Source organism: Protopterus annectens, chromosome 8.part0, assembly GCF_019279795.1.
Source record: "Protopterus annectens isolate FY-2018-M chromosome 8.part0, PAN1.0, whole genome shotgun sequence".
Classification (NCBI taxonomy): Eukaryota; Metazoa; Chordata; order Ceratodontiformes; family Protopteridae; genus Protopterus; species Protopterus annectens.
Window position 1 is genome coordinate 230,320,391 of NC_056741.1, and position 22,596 is coordinate 230,342,986.

The 22,596-nt window shown below is 40.1% G+C and overlaps 1 protein-coding gene across 1 annotated transcript in view; it reads left to right on the plus strand.

The window, feature by feature from the left end:
• The window catches only part of LOC122808719 (transient receptor potential cation channel subfamily V member 5-like), a 917,417-nt gene that overhangs the window by 503,414 nt on the left and 391,407 nt on the right, over window positions 1-22,596 (plus strand). The window contains exon 3 of the mRNA XM_044079711.1: window positions 11,335-11,432. Coding sequence (XP_043935646.1) covers window positions 11,335-11,432 — 98 coding nt within the window. The remainder of the gene's footprint in view (window positions 1-11,334; window positions 11,433-22,596) is intronic.

The following is a 22,596-nucleotide window of genomic DNA, read 5'->3' on the forward strand; positions in this document are numbered from 1 at the left end:
CAGGCTACAAACTGAAAGGCAGTTTTGCCCGCTGTTAGTTGCACATGGATGGTTTCCGATGCTTCGTGCAGTGCCACTAACCTGGAGGTGTAGGTATCTTTGATGAATATAGATACTCCCCCTCCTTTTGTGCATTGGTCCGAGTTTTGTGGCCGAAACGCATGGTATGAGTTATAACCTGGTAGTGCTGGGGTGCTCTCAGGAGTCTTGAACCAGGTTTCTGTTACTGCACAGACATCGATTTTCTCCATACTGAGGAGAGTCTCGAGTGCGTACATCTTGAGGTATAGACTTCTGGAATTGAGTAGCATTACCTTTAGTTTTTTTATATTTGGGTTGTCTATGGAGGTGGGTTTGTCCTTTGAGCCTTGCCTAAAAAAGGCACTATGGGGGTGGCAAGAGCCTTGGCCAGTATACGAAAGCCTAAGGGTGACAGGTGCAAGCCGTCCCTAGCGAAGCAACGTGGCTTGTCGAGCATGTCATCCCAGGCTGACAGACACTGGATCCCCTTTAGGTGAAGGGGCACGCCTGTGAGATTTTAGGAACTTTACAGAGCAGCGTAAAATTCAGTGGATCCTTAGAGTACAAGCAGGCATGTATCCTGGCCTTTTCTCAAGGCTCATAGTTTATTTACATGAGACTGTTTCATTTTATGACATAATTTGTTGTAGTTGATTTTATCATGTGATTTGAATTGGATTTTTTTAAAGAGTTGTTTTTGGTTTTGTGTTGTAATTGGTCTGAAGAATTGCTCTAAGGAGTACAAAAGCACTTACTTGATTAAAATTTCTGCTTTCATTTTCCGCTGTGGCTGGCCTGCTCTGTTTTTATATTTATTTTCATTTTAATTGTTGCTGACCGTTTGACCACTTTCCATAGTGGAATACTTTGTTTTTCTAATTGCAGATAAGTGTTGCAAAGCAGAGACTATAACCATGCAGTGAATCTCTGTAGGCTGCAGATTCCCTATGTAAGTGAATGGTGAGTGGCTAAAAGCATTATGTACCTACATTCCCTACTTGGAAGTTTCACAGTATGGACTTTTGTTGAAGCACCACACTGGGCATTTTCTGAAGTAGGATAGCTCAGTGAGATGTTCTCCGGCTTATTTTGAAAATGTTGTACCCACATAGCAAAGTATTTGCATATATCTCTGAAATACTGAGCAGCAAATATTTTACTTTGTTGTAAATGGTAGTGTTTTAGCACTTCAGGGTTCTCTGAGTTGCAGCTCCCTTGCACAATATTCAGGACCATTTGTGAGTCCTTCTGAGAAAGCAATGTTTCTATGAATACCACTTGTGTATCCTTCTGAGAATGCAGTGTATCTTTGAATAGGTTCATAGGTTGGTACTGGGCTATCTGCCCGAAGGCATATATTAGCCCAGCCACATTGTGCGGTATTCACCGCCCCTTTAGTATTTCCCTAGACCCTTGTACTAGCAGCTAGTACCCTTGGCCCCTATCTAGTAGTGCTGTTGGTGTAATCCCTGGTGTGAAATTTTTGTTACCCATCCACTCATCAAGGTTCCTCTTGAAGAGTGATAGTGAGGGTTGGACATGGCACTGTACGTTAGACAGAGATCGCCTCTGAGAACGCAGTATGCAACAGAGAACAGTCTTAGCTTTTTCAATTGTGCTGCATAGGGCAACTGTTTGAGGCTAGTAATTCTCTTGGTTAGGTACCTCTGTGATCTCTCCAGCTGCTGGAGATGTCTAGCCAGGTACATTCCATTAAAATAGAATAACACTTAAGGTCACCTAGCAGTAGTTTGCCATTAGTTATCTCAGTTAGTATTATTGTTTTTAACTTCAATGTATGAGATATTTTGAAATAAATAAGTTGTAAATGTCAAAGGTGATCATGAACAATACTGTAGAATGAAAATTAATACATTTTGCTGTGAAAGCCAATGGAGCTGCCATCATCGAGAAAAGTCTAAGGCCACAGTAGGTAGGTAAGGTAGAAGGTAGGTAAGTCAAATGACTTTTTTCTTGATTAGTTTGAATTGTACACATTAGACCAATGACAGTCCAGACTTGCACATTGTTAATATAGTGGCCTTTCAAATGCAGCTTATTGGGATAATAAAAAAAATAAACCATAAACAGTAGAGCTGCACCACAGTCCAACTCCTGAAATGGTTGCCAAAATGAAAGTCAATGATAGTGAAGTATGTCTGGGTGTTTTTTGTTTTTGACTTGTGGCTGTGAAGAAAAAGTAGTACATGCAAAATGCAGGACTGAAGAGTTAGAGGTCTTATGTTCAACTTCATTTTAAAGTATTTTTAAATATCTGGAGGGTAGGTTAAGTTCAATCGATGAACAATGTCTCTCGTCCACATCAAAAGTCTAATATATAAGCCTGCTACATGATTTAAATGTCAGAAAATAGGTTGTCATTCCTGAAGAACTGGTAATTTAAATTGTTTCACAAGCAAATGCAAGAATGCAATGATTTAGTAATGTTGTCTAACCCTAGCAGTATATCCTGCTAGTGTTGGTAGGAGATCTACAGTAAAAGAGATTTTTTGAGCTAGACGTTTGTTACTTTTTCCAAATAATTAGTATTGTGATCCAGAAAGCAGGGTCTCATCTGTACAAGACCATACAAAAAAACACAGTTTTGTTCCTTACTAGCATATATTTGTGTGTTTATGTATATGTATATGTATTGTCACATTCTGCAAAAGGCCCATGCATCATGTGACTTGTCCATCATTATGACACTAGCATAATTCACAAAACTAAGTAGTTTTACTATCTGGCATGCAAATGCAGACTCTAGGAATACATTCCGTGGGTATGATCCATGTACTGAACGCCCATTTCTAACCCCAAGTATATCTAGAGAAGCATTCTTCATTATTATGTTGGTTAGAATTAGTAGTCTTGGTCTGACAAATCATGACAGGTGACTGGCAATAAAGAATGGGGGTATCCAACACAGAATGACAAAGATGATTGATTAAAATAGATAATACATGTGTAAGAAACTGGTGTTAGTACTACAGATTTTTAAAATTAAAAATATATATATTTTTCAACAGCTTTGATATGAAAAATATGTAGGAACATTAGAATTTTGGGAAGATTATTTACATGTACAGTATATGCACATACTGTATTTACAAAGGACAAAACAGCTGTTCACAAATGACTTGTCAGTAAAGTCCTATTATGAGCAAAGCCCCTCAAGCCTGGATTACAAAGGGACGATGGATGCATTACTGAATGAACATGCAGTGGAACATGCATTACTGGTATGATTACAGCAAAGATATTTCTGTAACCAGCACACTTATTGGTCTGTGTCAAGCACTGCAGCACACTGATTATGAATTCAGCTATGCCCTGGTTTGTCTGCTCATTGGTCATTCCTAGCATCTGTAGTGCATATAGTGCAATGTAGTTTGATAGCAATATGGATGCTATATTCTGATGGTGGCTCTATTTGGAATAGTCCCAGTTTGCATTCATTACCAGAAGGTAAATGTGTAGCTAGATATTTAAAAGCTGTTTACTGTGGAATTTATTTATACCCTCCCCCACTGTCATGATGCACACCTTTGGTTATACAGTCATGCTCAGTGATGATGTAAAGAATGACAGGAAACACAAGCATTTAAAGTAAAACATCAACTTCTGCAGTACACAAAATGGCAGCACAGGAACAATGATGTTAGCTTCATCGCTCATCACATAACCTCTACCAATTGCAAACATGACTAAGCATTTTGGGATAGACATTTTCTTAATGTGACAGTACTATTTTACAGTGTGTACAAGTATGACACTGCTTCATTTCTCATCATCACATCCATGCTTATGAAAGACTGACCAATCCACAAAAATCATCTTGATGGGTGTTATTCTTCCAGACCCTGATGCTGCAAAGTAAACAGTGCACAGTAGCATAGTGCATGTGTTCTTGTTGGATGGCATATCAGCAATGAGAGTGTTTTCATCATTTTGGCATAACTGCTGGTGACATGAACATGTGAGTCACTGCAATGGCCTTCTCTGTTACCGTGTCTGTGCGTGTGTGCTCTCTTGCTTGCACTGACAGGGGTTACCATATGCCCATCTTTCCCAGCAACAGCTCCCCTCTTCATGATGGGCCTCCACTTTCCAGCCAAGGCTCTATCATTAGAACAAGGTGATAGCCAACACTCTTTCCCACATGATAGACATGCTGATCCTCTCTGACTGCACTATTAAGAATTTGAGCCTCTGGTTAGTCTTAGATCACCAGTGCTTTATCCCTCTCTCAGTCACACAGGGTGAAATTTTTATTGCTGTTTTTATAACACTTACCTGTGTTGAGGTCTAGCTTTGATTGCCATTAGGATAGCGATGTAATTTATGTGGTAAAGATTACCTAACCCTAAACCTAACCTTATCCTGCAAACACATATGCCCAAACCGCATACAGACCCACTTACCTTTTTTGGTCAGCAGGGATATTCCAAGAAATGTATGCGAGATAAAGCAAATATTTGTCAGTATGAACCAAGACTTAACACTGTTGACAAAACAAAATGTCAACAAAGTTAACCTCTATTGAGTTTTATATTTCTGTCCTGGCTATTTGATTTCTATCATGGCAGATTTTAAGAAGTTGGATGATGATATGAAATCTAATTTCTGAAAATGTAATGTTGGCTCCCTGCTTTGACATATATACATAAACTTTTGAACTATCTGTATCTTACTTTATGAAATCATTATGCAGTAGAGGACAGCAATTCATAACTTCATGTATGGTAGATAAATTCAATATTTTTCATTTTGTGTTTATATATGTTAGCTGAAGATGACATTCTGCAGTCGTTGAAGGATATTTGCAGTCTCATATTTCTTTCATATTTTAATGATGTTTGTAATTTTGATATGCTTTATTTTCTTTTATTGTATTTAAAGTTTAATTTTGAATGCACGGTGCTTAGAGCAGTACATGAGATTTTGAATTACTGATACACAATAGTCTCAAAGAAAAATACTATACTATGAATAGCAAAATTCAGCCAATCAACAGACAAGTCTACTTGACAGTAAAGTTTGAATAACCTACTGGAAAAGGTAATGATGCACACAGAAGTGGATTGATGAATGTGGCTGTTAAACTAATATAAACCAGTTTCAGTTATTAACTTTATAAATTAAGGTATCATCATTCTAGAAATAATCACGTTCTTTATATAAAGTGTATTTAAATCAGTCTGTTTTATCTTCACTATACATTTTTAACAGTTTTCTTGAAGGATTTTGAGTTTCACAAGCTTTCTAAATTTTAGAAATGTTTGTGCCTTTCAGATTCCTTGTATAAAGTATTGCATGCAGTGAATAAGAATTGTAAATATGATTAAGAAATAAAGGATAAAACAGGACAGCTTAGCCTTAAAGTGTTACTCAAGAGAGAATAAATAACAACCAGTAACTAATGTCAGCAAATTAGCACTTCACACTCAATCATCGATGTACTGATAGATTTGAGTCTGACTTGACCTAAGTTTAACTTTGATTGTTAGTGTTTCTTCACCAAAGCAGTCAATGGGTCAGTGAAATGTTTGGTAATACTTCTGATGCTAGACTTTGGAAACCACATACCTGTAGAAATAATTTACATAACTAATGCCTGTCTTACTATGGCTTCATCCCTGCAAAATTGCTGTCTTGGACATTGAATAGAAGAAGGGATCAAAGCAGAAAGTGAAAGAATAGTTAAGAAATGGCTTAACTGCTGCTGCTTGATAACAGAATGCTTATATCACAGTACTTCAGTCTTGTCAGCTTGAGGTAGCGACTGCTTACTGTTGTTCCTTCCTCCGTTATTTATGCTTGATTGCTTCGTTTTTTGGTATTCCCTGGGATTGCAGACTTCTTGAAAACCAGCACGAAAGCTTTTTACTTTCTATTGATGATCATTCCTTTCGCAAGGTGCAGTGACCACAGAAAGGGATTAATAACGTAAGAGGGAGCAAGAGTGCAGGGGGGGGGCAAGATTTTGGGGTTCATTTTTTCATAAATATCACAGTCCTGAGTATATGTGTATGACCATATATGTACTCAGACTGTGGGCTTCCTATGTTTCCTGGCAATGTGTGAATTAGTGGTTTTGAGAAGACATACTGGATCCATTCAAAAGACTATATCATTTTACAATATCATGTAAAATTGACCAACTCTTTGAAAAATAATAGAATACAGTCAGAAGTGAAACACATATCCTAGAAAGATTGAAAAAGGAGCAGATAAATAACTCTGAAAGCACTGTATTTACATTGCTTAGAGCTATGTAAAGTTACAGGCTACAATTGGAACCAAATCAGAAAGCAGAAACCAGTACTTAATAAAGATTATTTGTCTTTGCTCTGCTTAAAATGATGAACCTACTATTTCCTAACTACAGGCACATGACATACTTCCACAAATTCTGATAAATATTCCAAGGTCACTAAGTCTTAAGCCATTCATACTTTTCCAGTACCCTCTGTCATGTCATACCTCCTTTTTCTGGGATGACCATGACAGTCAGTCCTGGAAAAATATGTGAAGACCAATCTAGTTATCTGGGTTATGTTTAAAGGAAGATAATATGTTATTCCAGATGTCTGGGAGATGCTGAGTTATAAACCTATCCCCCCATTATTTATCTGCCAGTGAAGATTGAGGCCACTGGTTCCAGTATTGTTCTTGATACTGGACTTGTGAAGCTATATGAGGTCCTGGACAACTGGATTTCTAATTATGGGATGACTGATACAGAAATGTCTCCACTAAATTCTGTAAGACATTAAATAAAGGGATTGAGCTTCCAGCCTCTGGTAGATAAAGGCTTTAGGCCTGTGATCTTTTTAGTTAGAAACTTTTAGGATCTTTCTAATTGTTTGATATATTTAGTGAAATACATTCTATAGGAGACTTGTAATCGTTAATTTGCCTGATCAATGCTGATTCATAAAAGGAACTGAGAAAGTTAAAGATGTATAAGCAATGTAATGCCATGTGACCCTCAATTAAATTTTGTAGGTTAATCTGAGTTAGATGCATTATTAAAAAGCACAGAAATGTCAAAGAAAAAAAATAAAATATATATCCAAAGAAATAAACACACTCAACAGACTGCTCATTAAAAAGCACAGTCATGTTGGCTGAGTTGCTGCAGACGTGGGACAATACACCACTACACCACACATCACCTTTGCACGCCAACCCCTTGGACAATACATGGAAGTGTGTGAGAGAAACAAGGTAGGTCATAAGTGAAAATTGTCATGGCTGAAGTTAACAGCATGACTCACCCCCACCCCTGATGCCCTTAGGTCCCACACTGGCCCCAGCCTAAGATTGGAGATAGTCTGGGGGAAAAGGCAGAGGCTGGTAAATGCAGTGATGAATGGGAACACAGAGATACACCAAAGTATGATGCATAGCAGCCATGTGTTTGATGAACAGAGGCAATCAGTAAATCACTCCCTATATAATCAAATTAGTGGGTCACATTTGCTTTACATGGCCAGGCTTATAAAGGCCCAAATGGCCATTAGCCTGGTGTACACCAATGAACCTATGAATGTATGAGGAGTATAAAGTGCTCCTAAAAAGGTATAGAAATGCTGAAGAAATAAGCAAAATAAGATTATATCAAAAACAAATAATACTCAATAAATCTCAAATAAAGTAAATATGAGTAAAAGACATAGCATATTCTGCAAAATGTACTCAACAAAGCAATAAAACTTATTCAAAAAGCTGAGTCAAGGTATAATAGCAATAATGAATGATTGGGTGGGAGGTTTTGCAGTATGTGCTCCCGTTAATGTTCCTTAAACCACTCACCTTTTGCTCCCGTAATCTAACTTCAGCACTTGTTGGTAAATAGTGCACATCTTTCACCCTTACTATTAATTTTTGCATTAATTATGTTTGTTTAGCTTTGTAAGACTCTTACCCAAGAAGGGAATGCTACATGTAGATTTCTAAATCTATAATGTAACCCTTAGCAAAACATTTTTTCCGTTAACAGTTACCTGAATGGACTTATTATTTTGCCTATATATAATGTTGGCTTTTAAGGTATGATTGCCCAAAATAGCTTCTCCATTGGTCGCAGAGTTCCTTTCCCCAAGCGACAGGTGTTCAAGTCACAACATTCTGGGGATCAAAACAGTAAAGACTATTTTACATTGGAAATCACTGTAGGTGTGATTTCTATGCATCCACTAACAATGATTCATTTGTTTTGGATGACTTCATCCTTCCTTTTGTTTGTGAGACTGTAAAATTAGTTTGGGGGTGTGGGAACTAGTCCCTCATATTAGGAGGTACAGAGGAGTTTGTTCATGTGGAAAAACACAGTTTGAGTGTATATCCTTTTGTGTTTCAGGTATTTGTTTTTAGTGCTGAGGTCCATCATGGTTTAGTCACTCAAGTTTTATTAAGGGGACCCCTCAGTATATACTATGCCCCCACACACACACACACACACACAGACATGCTTGCTTCAAAATATGCTCAGTCATTTTTAGGGTTCTATTAACAATTACAGAGTTAGAGTTACCAAATAGCTGGGTAACTACAGCAGAGCTAGTAAGGGAGACAGCTAGAAAGCTGCTTGGTATCACATCTGGACAGAGGAAGGACGACAAGGAGACATGGTGGTGGAATGAGGAAGCACAGGAGAGTATACAGAGAAAGAGGTTGGCAAAGAAGAAGTGGGATTGTCAGAGAGATGAAGAAAGTAGACAGGAGTATAAGGAGATGAGGTGCATGGCAAAGAGAGAGGTGGTGAAGGCTAAGAATAAGGCATATGAAGAGTTGTATGAAAGGTTGGACACTAAGGAGGGAGAAAAGGACCTGTACCGATTGGATAGACACAGGGACCGAGCTAGGAAAGATGTGCAGCAGGTAAAGGTGATTAAGGATAATGAGGGAAACATACTCACTAGCGAGGAGAGTGTGTTGAGGAGATGGAAAGATTACTTTGAGGGGTTGATGAATGAAGAGAATGAGAGGGAGAGAAGGTTGGATGATGTAGGGATAGTGAATCATGAAGTACAATGGATTAGCAAGGAGGAAGTAAGGATAGCTATGAATAGAATGAAGAATGGTAAGGCTGTTGGCCCAGATGACATACCTGTGGAAGCTTGGAGGTGTTTAGGTGAAATGGCAGTGGAGTTTTTAACCAGATTGTTTAATGAAATCTTGGAAAGTGAGAGGATGCCTGAGGAATGGAGAAAAAGTGTTTTGGTACCGATTTTTAAGAATAAGGGTAATGTGCAGAGCTGTAGTAACTACAGAGTGGTTAAATTGATCAGTCACAGCATGAAGTTATGGGAAAGAGTAGTGGAAGCAAGGTTAAGAAGGGACGTGATGATTAGTGATCAGCAGTATGGTTTCATGCCAGGAAAGAGCACTACAGATGCGATCTTTGCTCTGAGAGTGTTGATGGAGAAGTACAGAGAAGGTCAGAAGGAGTCGCATTGTGTTTTTGTAGACTTAGAGAAAGCATATGACAGGGTGCCTAGAGAGGAGTTGTGGTATTGTATGAGGAAGTCAGGAGTGTCAGAAAAGTATGTAAGAGTAGTGCAGGATATGTATGAGGGTAGTGTGACAGCGGTGAGGTCTGCGGTGGGAATGACAGATGCGTTTAAGGTGGAGGTGGGGTTACATCAAGGATCAGCTCTGAGCCCTTTCTTATTTGCAATGGTGATGGACAGCTTGACAGACGAGATCAGACAGGAGTCCCCGTGGATTATGATGTTTGCAGATGACATTGTGATCTGTAGTGAGAGTAGGGAACAGGTGGAGGAGACCCTGGAGAGATGGAGATATGCTCTAGAGAGAAGAGGAATAAAGGTCAGCAGGACTAAGACAGAATATATGTGTGTGAATGAGAGGGAGGATAGAGGAATGGTGAGGATGCAAGGAGTAGAGGTGGCGAAGGTGGATGAGTTTAAATACTTGGGGTCAATAGTTCAGAGTAACGGTGAGTGTGGAAGAGAGGTGAAGAAGAGCGTACAGGCAGGTTGGAGTGGATGGAGAAGAGTGTCAGGAGTGATTTGTGACAGACGAGTACCTGTAAGAGTGAAAGGGAAGGTCTACAAGAAGGTAGTGAGACCAGCTATGTTATATGGGTTGGAGACAGTGGCATTGACAAAAAGGCAGGAGTTTGAGCTGGATGTGGCAGAATTAAAGATGTTAAGATTTGCACTGGATGTGACGAGGGTGGACAGGATTAGGAATAATTATATTAGAGGGTCAGCCCAGGTTGGAAGGCTTGGAGACAAAGCCAGAGAGGCACGATTACGTTGGTTTGGACATGTGCTGAGGAGGGATCCTGAGTATATTGGGAAAAAGATGCTAAGGATGAAGCTACCAGGTAACAGGAAAAGAGGAAGGCCTAAGATAAGGTTTATGGATGTGGTAAGAGAGGACATGCAGGTGGTTGGTGTGACAGAGCAAGATGCAGAGGACAGGAACAAATGGAAACAGGTGATCTGCTGTGGCGACCCCTAACAGGAACAGCTGAAAGAAGATGATGATGATGTATGATGATTAACAATTACAGAGTTAAGCAATCTAATGCAGTGGGAGTGCAATAGTGCTCCATAATTTAATAAGAAAGATTTATCAGAGTAATTGAAAAGCTATCAGAAAAAAACTAAAAGAAAACTCCAGCCAAGCTAGAACTTCCAATGAGTGACCTCCCAAACCTCCTGAAACAGAGGCACATGGGATATATGCAAATGACCTATAAGAACATCAGGTGTTTCAGCTATATGGCAATTCTGATTGCCCATGACTTTTACATTTGAAGTCGTTTTAATGGACAATTTCAGGCCAATAAAGCCAAACCCCACTAGCTATGGATATGCATATTTCTGCCTTGTTATGACCTCGTCAGCATAGCATAAGCAGAGTGTTTGACTTAGCATAACAAACACAGGGTTGTTATACCCGGCTGATTGTTTTTTCAGTGTGACCTTCTAATTCTTTGTAGTAATTGAAAAGCTATAAACACAATCTACCCATGGAAGTTGGGGAAAATTTCTTCTGATTTCCATTTGCAAAGCTTACAGTCACATACCTAACCTATATTTTAACTTTACAAACGGATTGTCATGTACTCTGTATATATATTTTATTTGAAAAATCTAAATCAATCCGAGTTTGAATACAGTGCATATTAAAATAAATGTGTCATTATACATTAGAAAGAAAAAGTATATTATTATTATTATTATTATTATTATTATTATAATTTTATTATTATTTTCTCCAAAACATCTCATTTCTGACCAAGTGAAACACTGTTTCTTTTCCCATCAGGATAGCGGAAACTCCTTTATTTAAGGCTGCCAAGGAGAATGACATCCACACCCTCAAAATGCTGCTTGAGTGTTCCACCACTGATCCCTTCATACGAGGTAAGAGACTACAGGTTCCTTAAAGGGATACATGTGCACCTTCATTTAAAATAAATAGGACTGATCTTTTGGTACCTTTTACCTTATAACACAAATTAAATATTCTACTAGATTAATTATCAGGGTTCATAATTCCCTTCTAATGTGATACAACTGAATTATATAAAAAAAAACAACCAATGTATAGAATAGGTTTAAAAGGTATATTATTCTGAATTCAGTCTAACCATAGACATAAGAACGCAGTAAGACCACTTCTTCTGCAATATTTTCAAAGTATATTTGGCATGCATTTTTATTTTTTTAAATTAATTTAATGCAGTGCCTTTTGAAGGTTGATTTAATTCTGTTTCAGTGGTATACTACACATGCTTCAGACTACAACAATCTATACCTGCTTTATATCACTAAACTTAAATATACCATGACATGAGCATTGCACTTCTTCTAATATGGGTCTATAGAATGTACAACATTCTGAAAGCAGGTACAAATTGCTTTATACCTTAAACCTGCAAAACATGTCCTGTGTGATGAAATGTGCACTGCAACGAATGTGCATATGATGTCCTACCGTGCAAGCAATATTTGTCAATCCAAACATTTTTAGGTGTTCATCTAGCCAATGCCCTTGCACAGCCTGTTATCTAGGTATTCACAACTATTTGCTCATGTCAATAACTAACTAAGGAACATGGAAAGCAGTACAGGCTGACATTGTTGCCTCATGAAATAAAAATCCAGAAGCTTTCTTAGAGTGACACAGACACAAAAACATAATGCAGATTTGGTGTTTTCATAAATGCAAATGATGTTTTATTATTGTTATTATTATTATTATTATTATTATCATATTACCCTCAATATGACTATAAAATTGCAGTTTCTATGAATCAGAATATAAAAGAAATAAGCATTATTTATTGTGAATAGACATTTTATATGCCTGGATGTAATCTTAAATATGAATTATTCCATTAGTAACATTTATTTCATACTCTACTGTGCAATGAACTGTCTTTTCTGTCATACTGGATGTGGTGTTGTAGCACTGCAGCTAGCAGTAACAGGTAACCAAGAGTTAGAGAGCTACTGTCTGCCTCCATGACCCAGAGATGGCTAGAGTTCTGACCGTTACTAAGGAAGCCTGCATTCGGTTAGCAGTATGAGTGCTGGAGGAGATGGGCCAGGCAGAATGGATGTCTGCAGTCACTATCAGATATCCATCCTGGAGAAACAAGGGGCTTTGTTTCATGGCATGGATAGAAGGACTGTTGAGTGAATCATACCTGGGCTGCATGTCTCTAAGCAAGTGGCAAGATATGTGTGTGTGTGTGTGTGTGTGTGTGTGTGTGTGTGTGTGTGTGTGTGTGTGTGTAAAACATGCATGCATTCTTGTGTTAAGTATCACTTGTGGTGTTCAAGAGATCTGCTGTGGAGTTATGAGTTCCAGATGGTTAGTCAGGGAGTCTATTGGGTATGGCAGACTGGCCTCAAATCTACTACTAAACTCTCACCTCTCTGAGGAATAAACACCAGCCAGGGAATGAATATGTGTAGGGCACTGTCTTAAACTAGAGGTGTCTGGATCCTGCCCCAAGAGATGAATAAATGGATAGCTGGTGAAGGAAAGGGAGTCACTCAGCAAGATCCAGGGGTGGGGCAAGGAAGGGTGAAAAAAAGTACATAAGACCTAATTGTGGTGAAATAAATCAAGGGTGATGATACTGGGGAAGTTGCAACCAGTCAACTCCTACTTGAACTGCCATCCAGTGACTAAGCAGGAAAACATTGCAAACCTTACTATTGTCTTTTGAAGTCCCTGCAGCACAGACTGGAATGCAAGGATTTTGAGTAACTAGCTAAAGAACATGTAAGGATGTGAACTGCATGATGAAAATGACTTCAAAAGTAAGTAATCAGCAGAGTCACCGGCTACAGCCCTCCCTTCTTTAAGGAGAGATGTCGGGATCCTTCCCCAAAAGAGGAATGAATGGATAGATAGTAAAGGAAATGGGTTCACTCAACAAAATTCGGGGGGAGGCAGGGAAGGATTAAAATGTACATAGGAGCTGTGGTTGCTAATTGTGGTGAAACAATCAGGGCTGGAGATATTGGTGGTCTATCTCCAATATCTAGGGTATGACCTCAAAGGGAAGAAGCTGGAAGAGGTATGCATTCTGTTTAAACTGCCTAATGCCACTACCTTTGCAGGACTCTTCCTGGTGATTCTTTGACACAATGTTCTCCTAATAGGCATGATTTGGATCACTTCCAAACTGAACTAACTTTTAATTTCTTGAAGAATGATAGAATACCAATCCAAACTGGTGCTCGCCTATGCCTGTATCCTCTGCATTGCATCTCTTAGTTGTTCCCTGTGGGATGTCAGTGGTAATCACATGCAGCAGACTTCATTGGCTGGTATCTCCATGTCAGATGTTGTCAGGGTTATAGCTCTGATATCTCCAGTCAGATGTTGTCATGGTTATAGCTCTGGTACCTCCTGGTCAGGTGTTGTCACGGTTATAGTTCTGGTATCTCTAGTCAGGTGTTGTCATGGTTATAGCTGTGATACCTCCTGGTCAGGCGTTGTCATAGTTAGAATTCTGGTATCTCCGGTCAGGCGTTGTCATGGTTATAGCTCTGGTACCCCACGGTCAGGTGTTGTCATGGTTATAGCTCTGGTACCTCCTAGTCAGGTGTTGTCACAGTTATAGTTCTGGTATATCCGGTCAGGTGTTGTCATGGTTATAGCTCTGGTACCTCCTGGTCAGGTGTTGTCATGGTTATAGTTCTGGTATCTCTGGTCAGGTGTTGTCATGGTTATAGCTGTGGTACCTCCTGGTCAGGTGTTGTCATGGTTATAGTCTTGGTATCTCCAGTCAGGTGTGTTGTCATTGTTATAGCTCTGGTACCTCCTGGTCAGGTGTTGTCATGGTTATAGTTCTGGTATCTCCGGTCAGGTCTTGTCATGGTTATGCTACCTCCTGGTCAGGTGTTGTCATGGTTACAGCTATTCCTCTGTACTTCCTAGTCAGTAGGACATTGAGGTTTTGATCCTCTGTTCATTGTACAGATGTACATGTTTTCCCTATGACTAAGCGATGCATGATCATTTGTAAAAACTATTACTTGATCATAGCTGATCAAAAACACAGAAGCTCAGCATCTGGACCAAACATCCCTGCATCCAAGCATATGGAAGCAAGCTCGTCTTCCACATCCTTAAGTGTAGAATACATTAACTCCACATTTGCATCATAAAGAGCAAAGGAGAATCTTCCCAAAACAGTGTACGGTGGTCTCACACAAACAACGGTCACACTTTTCATAGACAACCACAATATGGTCAGCAGTAAACAGTAAATTTCACCAGTTGTGATCAAACAATTAGAGCCTGGCTGCTGGTTGAGCATTTGTATGATAATATCCATAGATGATAAGACAGCATTTTCACTTTTGAGAATATGTACATCTGTGCAGATTTTTAAGAGTGCCAGTGGAAGTCAGCATTTGTTTTTGTATGTGTCATGATTAATGAGACAGTTAGCCATTTTGTGTATTTGTTCAGGATACCTGTGTGGATGCTTCCTAATCATAATCTCCCCTGACATTTATATCCCACTCAAATGGACCTGTAACTGCTGTGTTCACTAAGAGATGTCTACTACCTGTTACAGTTTCATAAATACCTACTAGGGTATTGATCTGACAGGATCTTAAGAAGCCTAGCCATACATTCCAATGATAGGTTTTTACCCCTTGTGTTTTGTGTATGAGTAAGCCAGAGATGGACAGAACAAGGATATGTTGGGATATTTACTTTTTGCCCAACTTCTGAGGAACATGAGTGTTAGATGAGAGGTGAATTTGTGGTTTCCCACTGCCATCATCAAATCATCAACACCTATGCCCCCCATTTTTACATGGGATGGGGTGCTGTGTCAACTGTCATCATTATCACTCTTTCTTTTCAATGCCACTGTCATACCTTCTTTGGCACTCATGCCTGACTGTCTTCTCTCACGCAATCCATCCACCTCTTTGTTGGATGCCCTCGTTTCCTCTTGCCTTCTTCATGTTTGCCCCAAATCTTCACCTGATTGTCTTCTGATTTTCTGCATATGTGCCCAGAATACCTTAATCTGTTCTCTTTGATATTCTCTGCAATTGGAACTACTTTGGCTTCTGCTATTATGTCCTCATTTCTTTGTCTGTCCCACAGTGTGCATCCCATCTCCCATCTTAGGCACTTCATTTCCATCACTTCTAGCTTCCTTAGTTGATCTGCCTTTAATGCCCAGGTTTCTGTACACCTTACTTTTCAGCTTCTGTGGCATTTTTCTGTCATGCACTACCTCTGACACTCTATGCCAGTGGGCTTCAGCCTCTCTGATTCTAGCCTGACTTCCTTATTCAGACGTTCCTTCTCTTTAACCTCCCCTCCCAGGTACTTGCACCTGTTAACCTGCTCCACTAGTTTCTGTTCTATCTTAATTCTCATCTCCTTTTGATTTCCCCCATTTGCTGCCATTACAACTGTCTTATTTGTACTTAGTTTCATTCCATCTGCCTTCAGTTTTGCATTCCATTCCCCAATCCTTTGCAGATGTTCTTGGTCAGTGTCCGCATATAATGCCAAATCGTCTGCATACAGCATTTTTGTTGATCTGTCCCATCTGACCTGTTTGCTAATGTAGTCCAATATCAGCATAAACAGCAGTGGGCTCAGAGTTGAGTAGTGACGTACACCACTCCCACTGGGAACCCCTTTGTGAGATTGAACACTATTCCTGCTTGAGTCATTGAGTCCTTGTATACAGCCTGCAGTAATTAAACCAATGTTTGTGGGACTTTGGATGTTTCCAGGACTGCCCAAATCAGCTTCGGCTTTCTTGGGACCTTGTTATGTGCTTTCTTCAAGTCCAAGTATTCCCAGCTGGACTCTTTCCTTATCTCTAGCTTCTTCTCAACTCTATGTCTCACTGCAAATATTGGGTCAGTTGTGCTTCATCCTGGTCTGAATCTGGACTGCTAATATCCCAGCTTACTTTCTACTACTCTGCATATTCATTTATCAGTCACACTTTCCAGAACTTTTATACAGTGTGACAGGAGTTTGATACATCTGTACTGCCCACAGTTGTGAATGCCCCGTTTGTTCTTGAACACTGGCATTAGTTTGCTTATTCTTCAGTCATCTGGGATATGCCTTTCTCTCTGTACTGCTTTGAGTACCCTCAGAGGCCATTTCTCTCCATCTCACCCAACATATCTGTTGTGACCTCATCTGAGCCTGATGCTTTCCCTGACTTCACTTTCCTTAGTGCTGTTGGTACTTCTTATAGGGTGGGCTTTTCCTCTTTCCTCTTCTTTCATTGGAGGATGAGTTTGGGGCAGTACAGCTTCTGTGGAGTTTTCTTCATTCAGAAGCTGGTGGAGGTACTCCTTCCATCTACCTTTGTTGTCCTGTTGACTGGCGAGCAGGTTGTTGCTGACATCCCTTAGGAAAAGTGGCTGACTGTCATCTGTATCTTTCTGTCTTTCCCTTACAACTCGATAGGGTTTCTTTGTGCCATCTACTGAGTCACTTTCCAGAAACTGGTAGAGTGCCTCTGATGCCTTGCTCTTTGCTATTGCAGTCGCTCTCCTGTTTGTTAGCCAACCAGTATTCCTTTCTAGCCTGGCTCACCTTTTCTTTCTCCAACTTTTTCCTGTACTCCTTCCTTGCTTTGATGACTTCCTGGACATTTTCATTCCATCACCTGCTTTCCTTATCTATTATTGGTTTCCTATCCATTCATCCAAATTATGTTTGAATATCCATTCATCCAAATTATATCTGACTATCCATTCATCCAAATTATGTTTTGACTAGATTAACAGAAGTATTTTGCATTATGTGGTGTTGAAAATACTTCCACAGAATCAGTATTTTCTGTGATACATAAGTGCTCCCTCCAACATATCCTATTTATGTTGCAAAAGAAATTGACATCCCTTGAGTGGGAGTTCATGCTATCATTGGACTTGTGAACGTGTAATAGGTCAGAAAGGACAGGGCCTGTTAAGGCTCTGTGTGCAAGGCAGCAGTACCCTCTTATGCTGCCTGTATAATACAAAGAAGGACAAGGCTTTGACATAGTCTGCATAGTTTGTTTATGATTTAAGTCCTTAATGTTTTTAGTAAGAAAACATTGCGATTTTTCCAGCTGTTACAAGTGTCTGCACAGGTATATACTGAAATGAGTATCATACTCAATAATCAGCCTAATGAGAGCAGAGTACAGTGGGATGATTACATCCTTGGACCAGGAAGTCATACCTTTAGATATACGCTGTGTGATGAAAATTAACTTCCTTACAGTATTGGAAACATGGTGATCAATAGGACAGTCCATTGTCTGCAGAAGTTCCCATATTAAATTAAGGGTAATGCTGCTCAATGCCAGAAGTCTAAATCTCAAGATGCAAGCACTCGAAGCACTTCTCAGTATGGAGAACATCGATGTCTGTGCAGTAACTGAAACCTGGTTCAAGGCTCCTGAGAGCACTCCAGCGCTACCAGGCTATACCTCATATCATGCGTTTCGGCCTCAAGTTCCAGGCCGAACCACAAAGGGAGGGGGAGTGTCCATTTTCATAAAGGACACCTACACCTCTCGATTGGTGGCTACCCATGAAGCATCAGAAACCATACAAGTTTTACTCACCATAGGCAAAACTGCCATACAACTGGTCGCATGTTATAGAACACCCTCCCAATCCCAGGAATCCCATCAAGCATTCCTGAAAACACTGGAGGATATGAATGTCACACCAAACACCATCATATTGGGTGACTTCAACTACCCCAACATAGACTGGGCCCACTATTCTAGCCCTAACACCCTAGCCCAAAGATTCCTGGAATTCATTAACTCAAATGCTATGGAGCAACTGGTCACTTCTCCTACGAGGAGAGATAATATACTTGACCTGATTATCACAAACATGGGGTCCAAATGCTCCGCACGAGATATAAACCCCTCACTAGTAAGATCTGATCATAAACTGATCACGTTGGATGTACATATCCCACCCCACCCCCAGAACAAAAGACTACAGTGAAAAACTTTTCAAAAGCTGACTTTGCGCTCCTTAAGTCAGAAATGATATCCTTTAAGCCTACTGGGTTAATGGAAACAACATCCCAAAATGCTGAATCCTTCACAAAAGCCTTCTACGGACATCTCCAAGAATGCATGGATCAAGCAATCCCAACTAAAACCAAGACCCTCTCCACCAAGGGAAAACGCCCGGTTTGGTGGACCCGGCTATAAACAAACTGTACAACAAAAGAAGGAAGCTACTGCAGGACAAAGCCAAATCCCACAAGGGAAAGGCTTCCCTGATCAGCACAAGTAAACTACGTTCTCTCATAAAAACATCTAAAGCAAACTTTGAGAAAAAGATTGCCAAGGATACCAAAGACAATCACAAGGCCTTCTTCAATTATGTCAGAACCTTGGGAGGAAATTCTCAGATATGCTCTGAGTTAGTACACAACGACAAAAAATTCACTGACCCTACCGACATTGCCAATATTCTGGCAGATAGGTTCAGTGCAAATTTCTCCCCTCCCTCACCCCCTAAAGATGAAGTAATTATCCCTGCTGAATGTAACCTACCTGTCATCACAGACATACAGGTGAAATCAGCACTCAACAAAGCAAAAAACACAGCATCTATGGGACCCGATGGTATCCCCGGTTGCGTGTTACGTGAACTTCAAGATGAACTAAACCCGCACCTAAGAACGCTATTCAATCTTAGCCTCACTACAGGATATGTACCTGAACACTGGCGCACAGCAACAGTGGTCCCACTCCACAAAGGGGGAAATTCTACTGACCCTGGTAACTACCGCCCCATAAGTTTGACCAGCCTGGTCTGCAAGGCTATGGAAAGAATCATCATGGAACTCATAAATGGCGACATTGGGGATCTGCAGACCCTTGATCCCACCCAGTTCGGTTTTGTAAAAGGCAGATCCTGCCTCTTAAACCTGGTTGACTTCTTTGAGACAGTCACTAGTGCCATCGACGAGGGCAAGGCTGTCCACACTGCCTACTTGGACTTGGCTAAAGCCTTTGACATGATACCACACTCTGGCATCATAGACAAGCTCAGCAGCCTAAATGTAAATCCATATGTCACAAGATGGGTAGCAAACTGGCTAAAACACAGAACCCATAAGGTCAAAATTGCTGGAGCCATGTCAGACTCAAAACCAGTCACGAGTGGTGTCCCACAGGGATCAGTCTTGGGACCACTCTTATTCGGCATTTACTTCTCAGATGTGAAAGCAAATATGGAAGGATTATGGCTGACAAAGTTTGCAGATGACTGCAAACTGGGTGCCATAGTTGATTCACCTGCTGACACACACATCCTACAGAAAGGTCTCACTGAAACGGACAACTGGTGCGGAATCATGGCCTCAAACTTAACGCCAAAATGTATAGTCATCCCCTTTGGGAAAAACAAAGTACCCACAAATTATCACGTAGATAATAACCCACTGAATACGGAAGAAGTAATCAGAGACCTGGGGACTCAAGTCGATAGTGACCTCTCCTTTGACAACCATGTTGCCAAAGTGGTCAGAAAGACATTCTACCTTGCCCATCTCATCATGAAGGGATTCTCATCCAGATCAAAGGAGGTCATTGTACCTCTATATTCCTCCCTTGTTAGGCCCATGATTGAATATAATGCTCCATTTGGGATGCATCTCACCCGGCACATGCAACAACTGGAAAGACCCCAGAAGTACCTCACCAAGAGGATCATAGGTCTCAAACATGTGCCTTATCCAGCTAGATTAAAGAAACTCCAGCTCTATTCAGTAGCATACCGCCTGCTCAGAGGTGATTTGTGCCTAACATATAGGGCCATGTCCAACCAAGAACTGATGGACATGCTCCATCTCAAAAATCCAAATCCACCAGAACCACGAGCTAAAGATTTCAACCTCTGCACAAATATGAATAGGACATGCTGGAGGGATAGATTCATAACACAGAGGTTACCCATACTCTGGAACAAAATCCCAGTTCATGTGAGACAGAGCCCTTCATTGGCACTGTTCAAGAAAAATCTCGATGCATGGATGGGAGATCGCAAGTTTACCCCGGGAGTCACCTCAGTGTCACTACTAGACAGAGGTATAGTTTACTAAATAATGGGGTCCCACATGTGTCACTACTAGAGAGGCGCAACTATATAATACGGGGTGGCGGAAGCCACATCACTGTTGGCTAGGCTTATAAATGCCCCCGGGCAGATAGCCTAGTACACTACTATGAAACTATGAAACTATATTCCTGACTACAGGATCAACTGTCAGTGGGCATTGTTCATGAATTAGAAGGAAAGTCATGCCTGTTGAAGGATATTGTTAAATATGTTCATAGGTTAGGTTCATAGGTTCATACTAGGCTATCTGCCCTAGGGCATTTATAAGCCTAGCCAGAGTGTGGTTGGCTTTCGCCATCCATTTTAAATGAATTTTGCTATGCCCTTTTTCGAGGTTATTATTGGCATTTAATTTTAGTCTGTGAGTTTGACACCAGCTATTAGTTTGGGAAAGTCTTGCTTGGTAAATCTCAGTGTCCTCTATGTTGTTTGAATGACAACAGAAGCTAAATCCTTAACACTTGCTGTAAACTTCAAGATGTAAATGCCAAAGAGGAATTTCACAAGAACAAACCCCGGAGTATACCACTAGTAACAGATCTTTTGGAGGAGGTAGAGCAGCTCACCCTAATGACCTGGGTTCTATTTCTGAGCCAATTAGCTATCCAATGAGTTACATAGGGATTTATGTTTAGTTGGGAAAAATTATCTACAATACCTGAATGTGAGATGTAAGCCACGGTGGTGCAGTGGTACCGTTGTTGCTTCACAGCAAGAGGTTCTCCCGTTTGATTCCTGGCTGGAGCGCCTTCTGTGTAGAGTCTGCATGTCCTCCCCCGCGGTTGAGTGGCATTCAAAAGACATGCATAGAATGGGTGTGCCTTTGTTGAAGGTTGGGCGTTGAGCTGGCACCTTGGCACCTGTAAAAATCTACTGCCAATCATTAGCAGACCAGAGTTCCACTGTGGTGACCCCTAACCAGGAAAAGCCAAAAGAAGAACAACCTGAATGTGGGATGGTGTTGAACACTTTTAAAATGTCTGGATATGTGATGTGTAATGATTTGCCCTCATCCAATAACCTTTTCAAAGATGTCACCCAAATTATTTAGGCAGGATCTGCCCTTGGCAAATCTTAACTGGCTTGGGTTGACAGTTTCCAGGTTACCTATGTCCTTATTTAGTAATTCCATAACGATCCTTTCCATAGTCTTACAGATGAGGCTGGTCAAGCTTATGGCTCTATAATTACCAAGGTCTGTTGATACACTACCTTTGTGCAAGGGGGTGACTGTTGCTGTCCTCTATTTATCTGGCATGCAGCCTGTTTGGATGCCGATATTGAATAATGTCTGTAGGGGGTATAACAACTTCTGTTTCAGGTTGGCTGCACTGATTACTATATCCCCTGATTTCAAAGTCCAGTTTCAAATTTTGTAAGGTGTCAAAGGAAAAATAAACTTAAAAAATGATCAATACACGGCAGGTTCAGGTTAAGGCACTTTAATCTTGCAGCAAGGAGACAAAAACATGCTAATACAGAGTCTGTCTAACTAAAATCATGCTTATGCATATAGCGCAAACCGGAAGATTTCCCTGTCCCCCACTGTAGTGCGATCTTGGACTAGGAATATTTAAGTAGGGGGGGGTGCATTCGCCCCCCTGCAAAAACATTAGAAAGGTGTCTAGAGAATTTCGAGTTTACAGAACTTCGCTCATGTGAAGGGGAACCATATATATATATATATATATATATATATATATATATATATATATATATATATATATATATATATATATACACATACACACACATAAATATATATATATATATATATATATATATATATATATATATATATATATATATATATGGATTCTCTATATATCCTTGAAATACTGAAATGTCGGAATTCAGTATTTTGAAGCTATAAAGTTGAATCTTTAAAACATAGAAAACTCAGAAGCGAGAAATTCAAAAT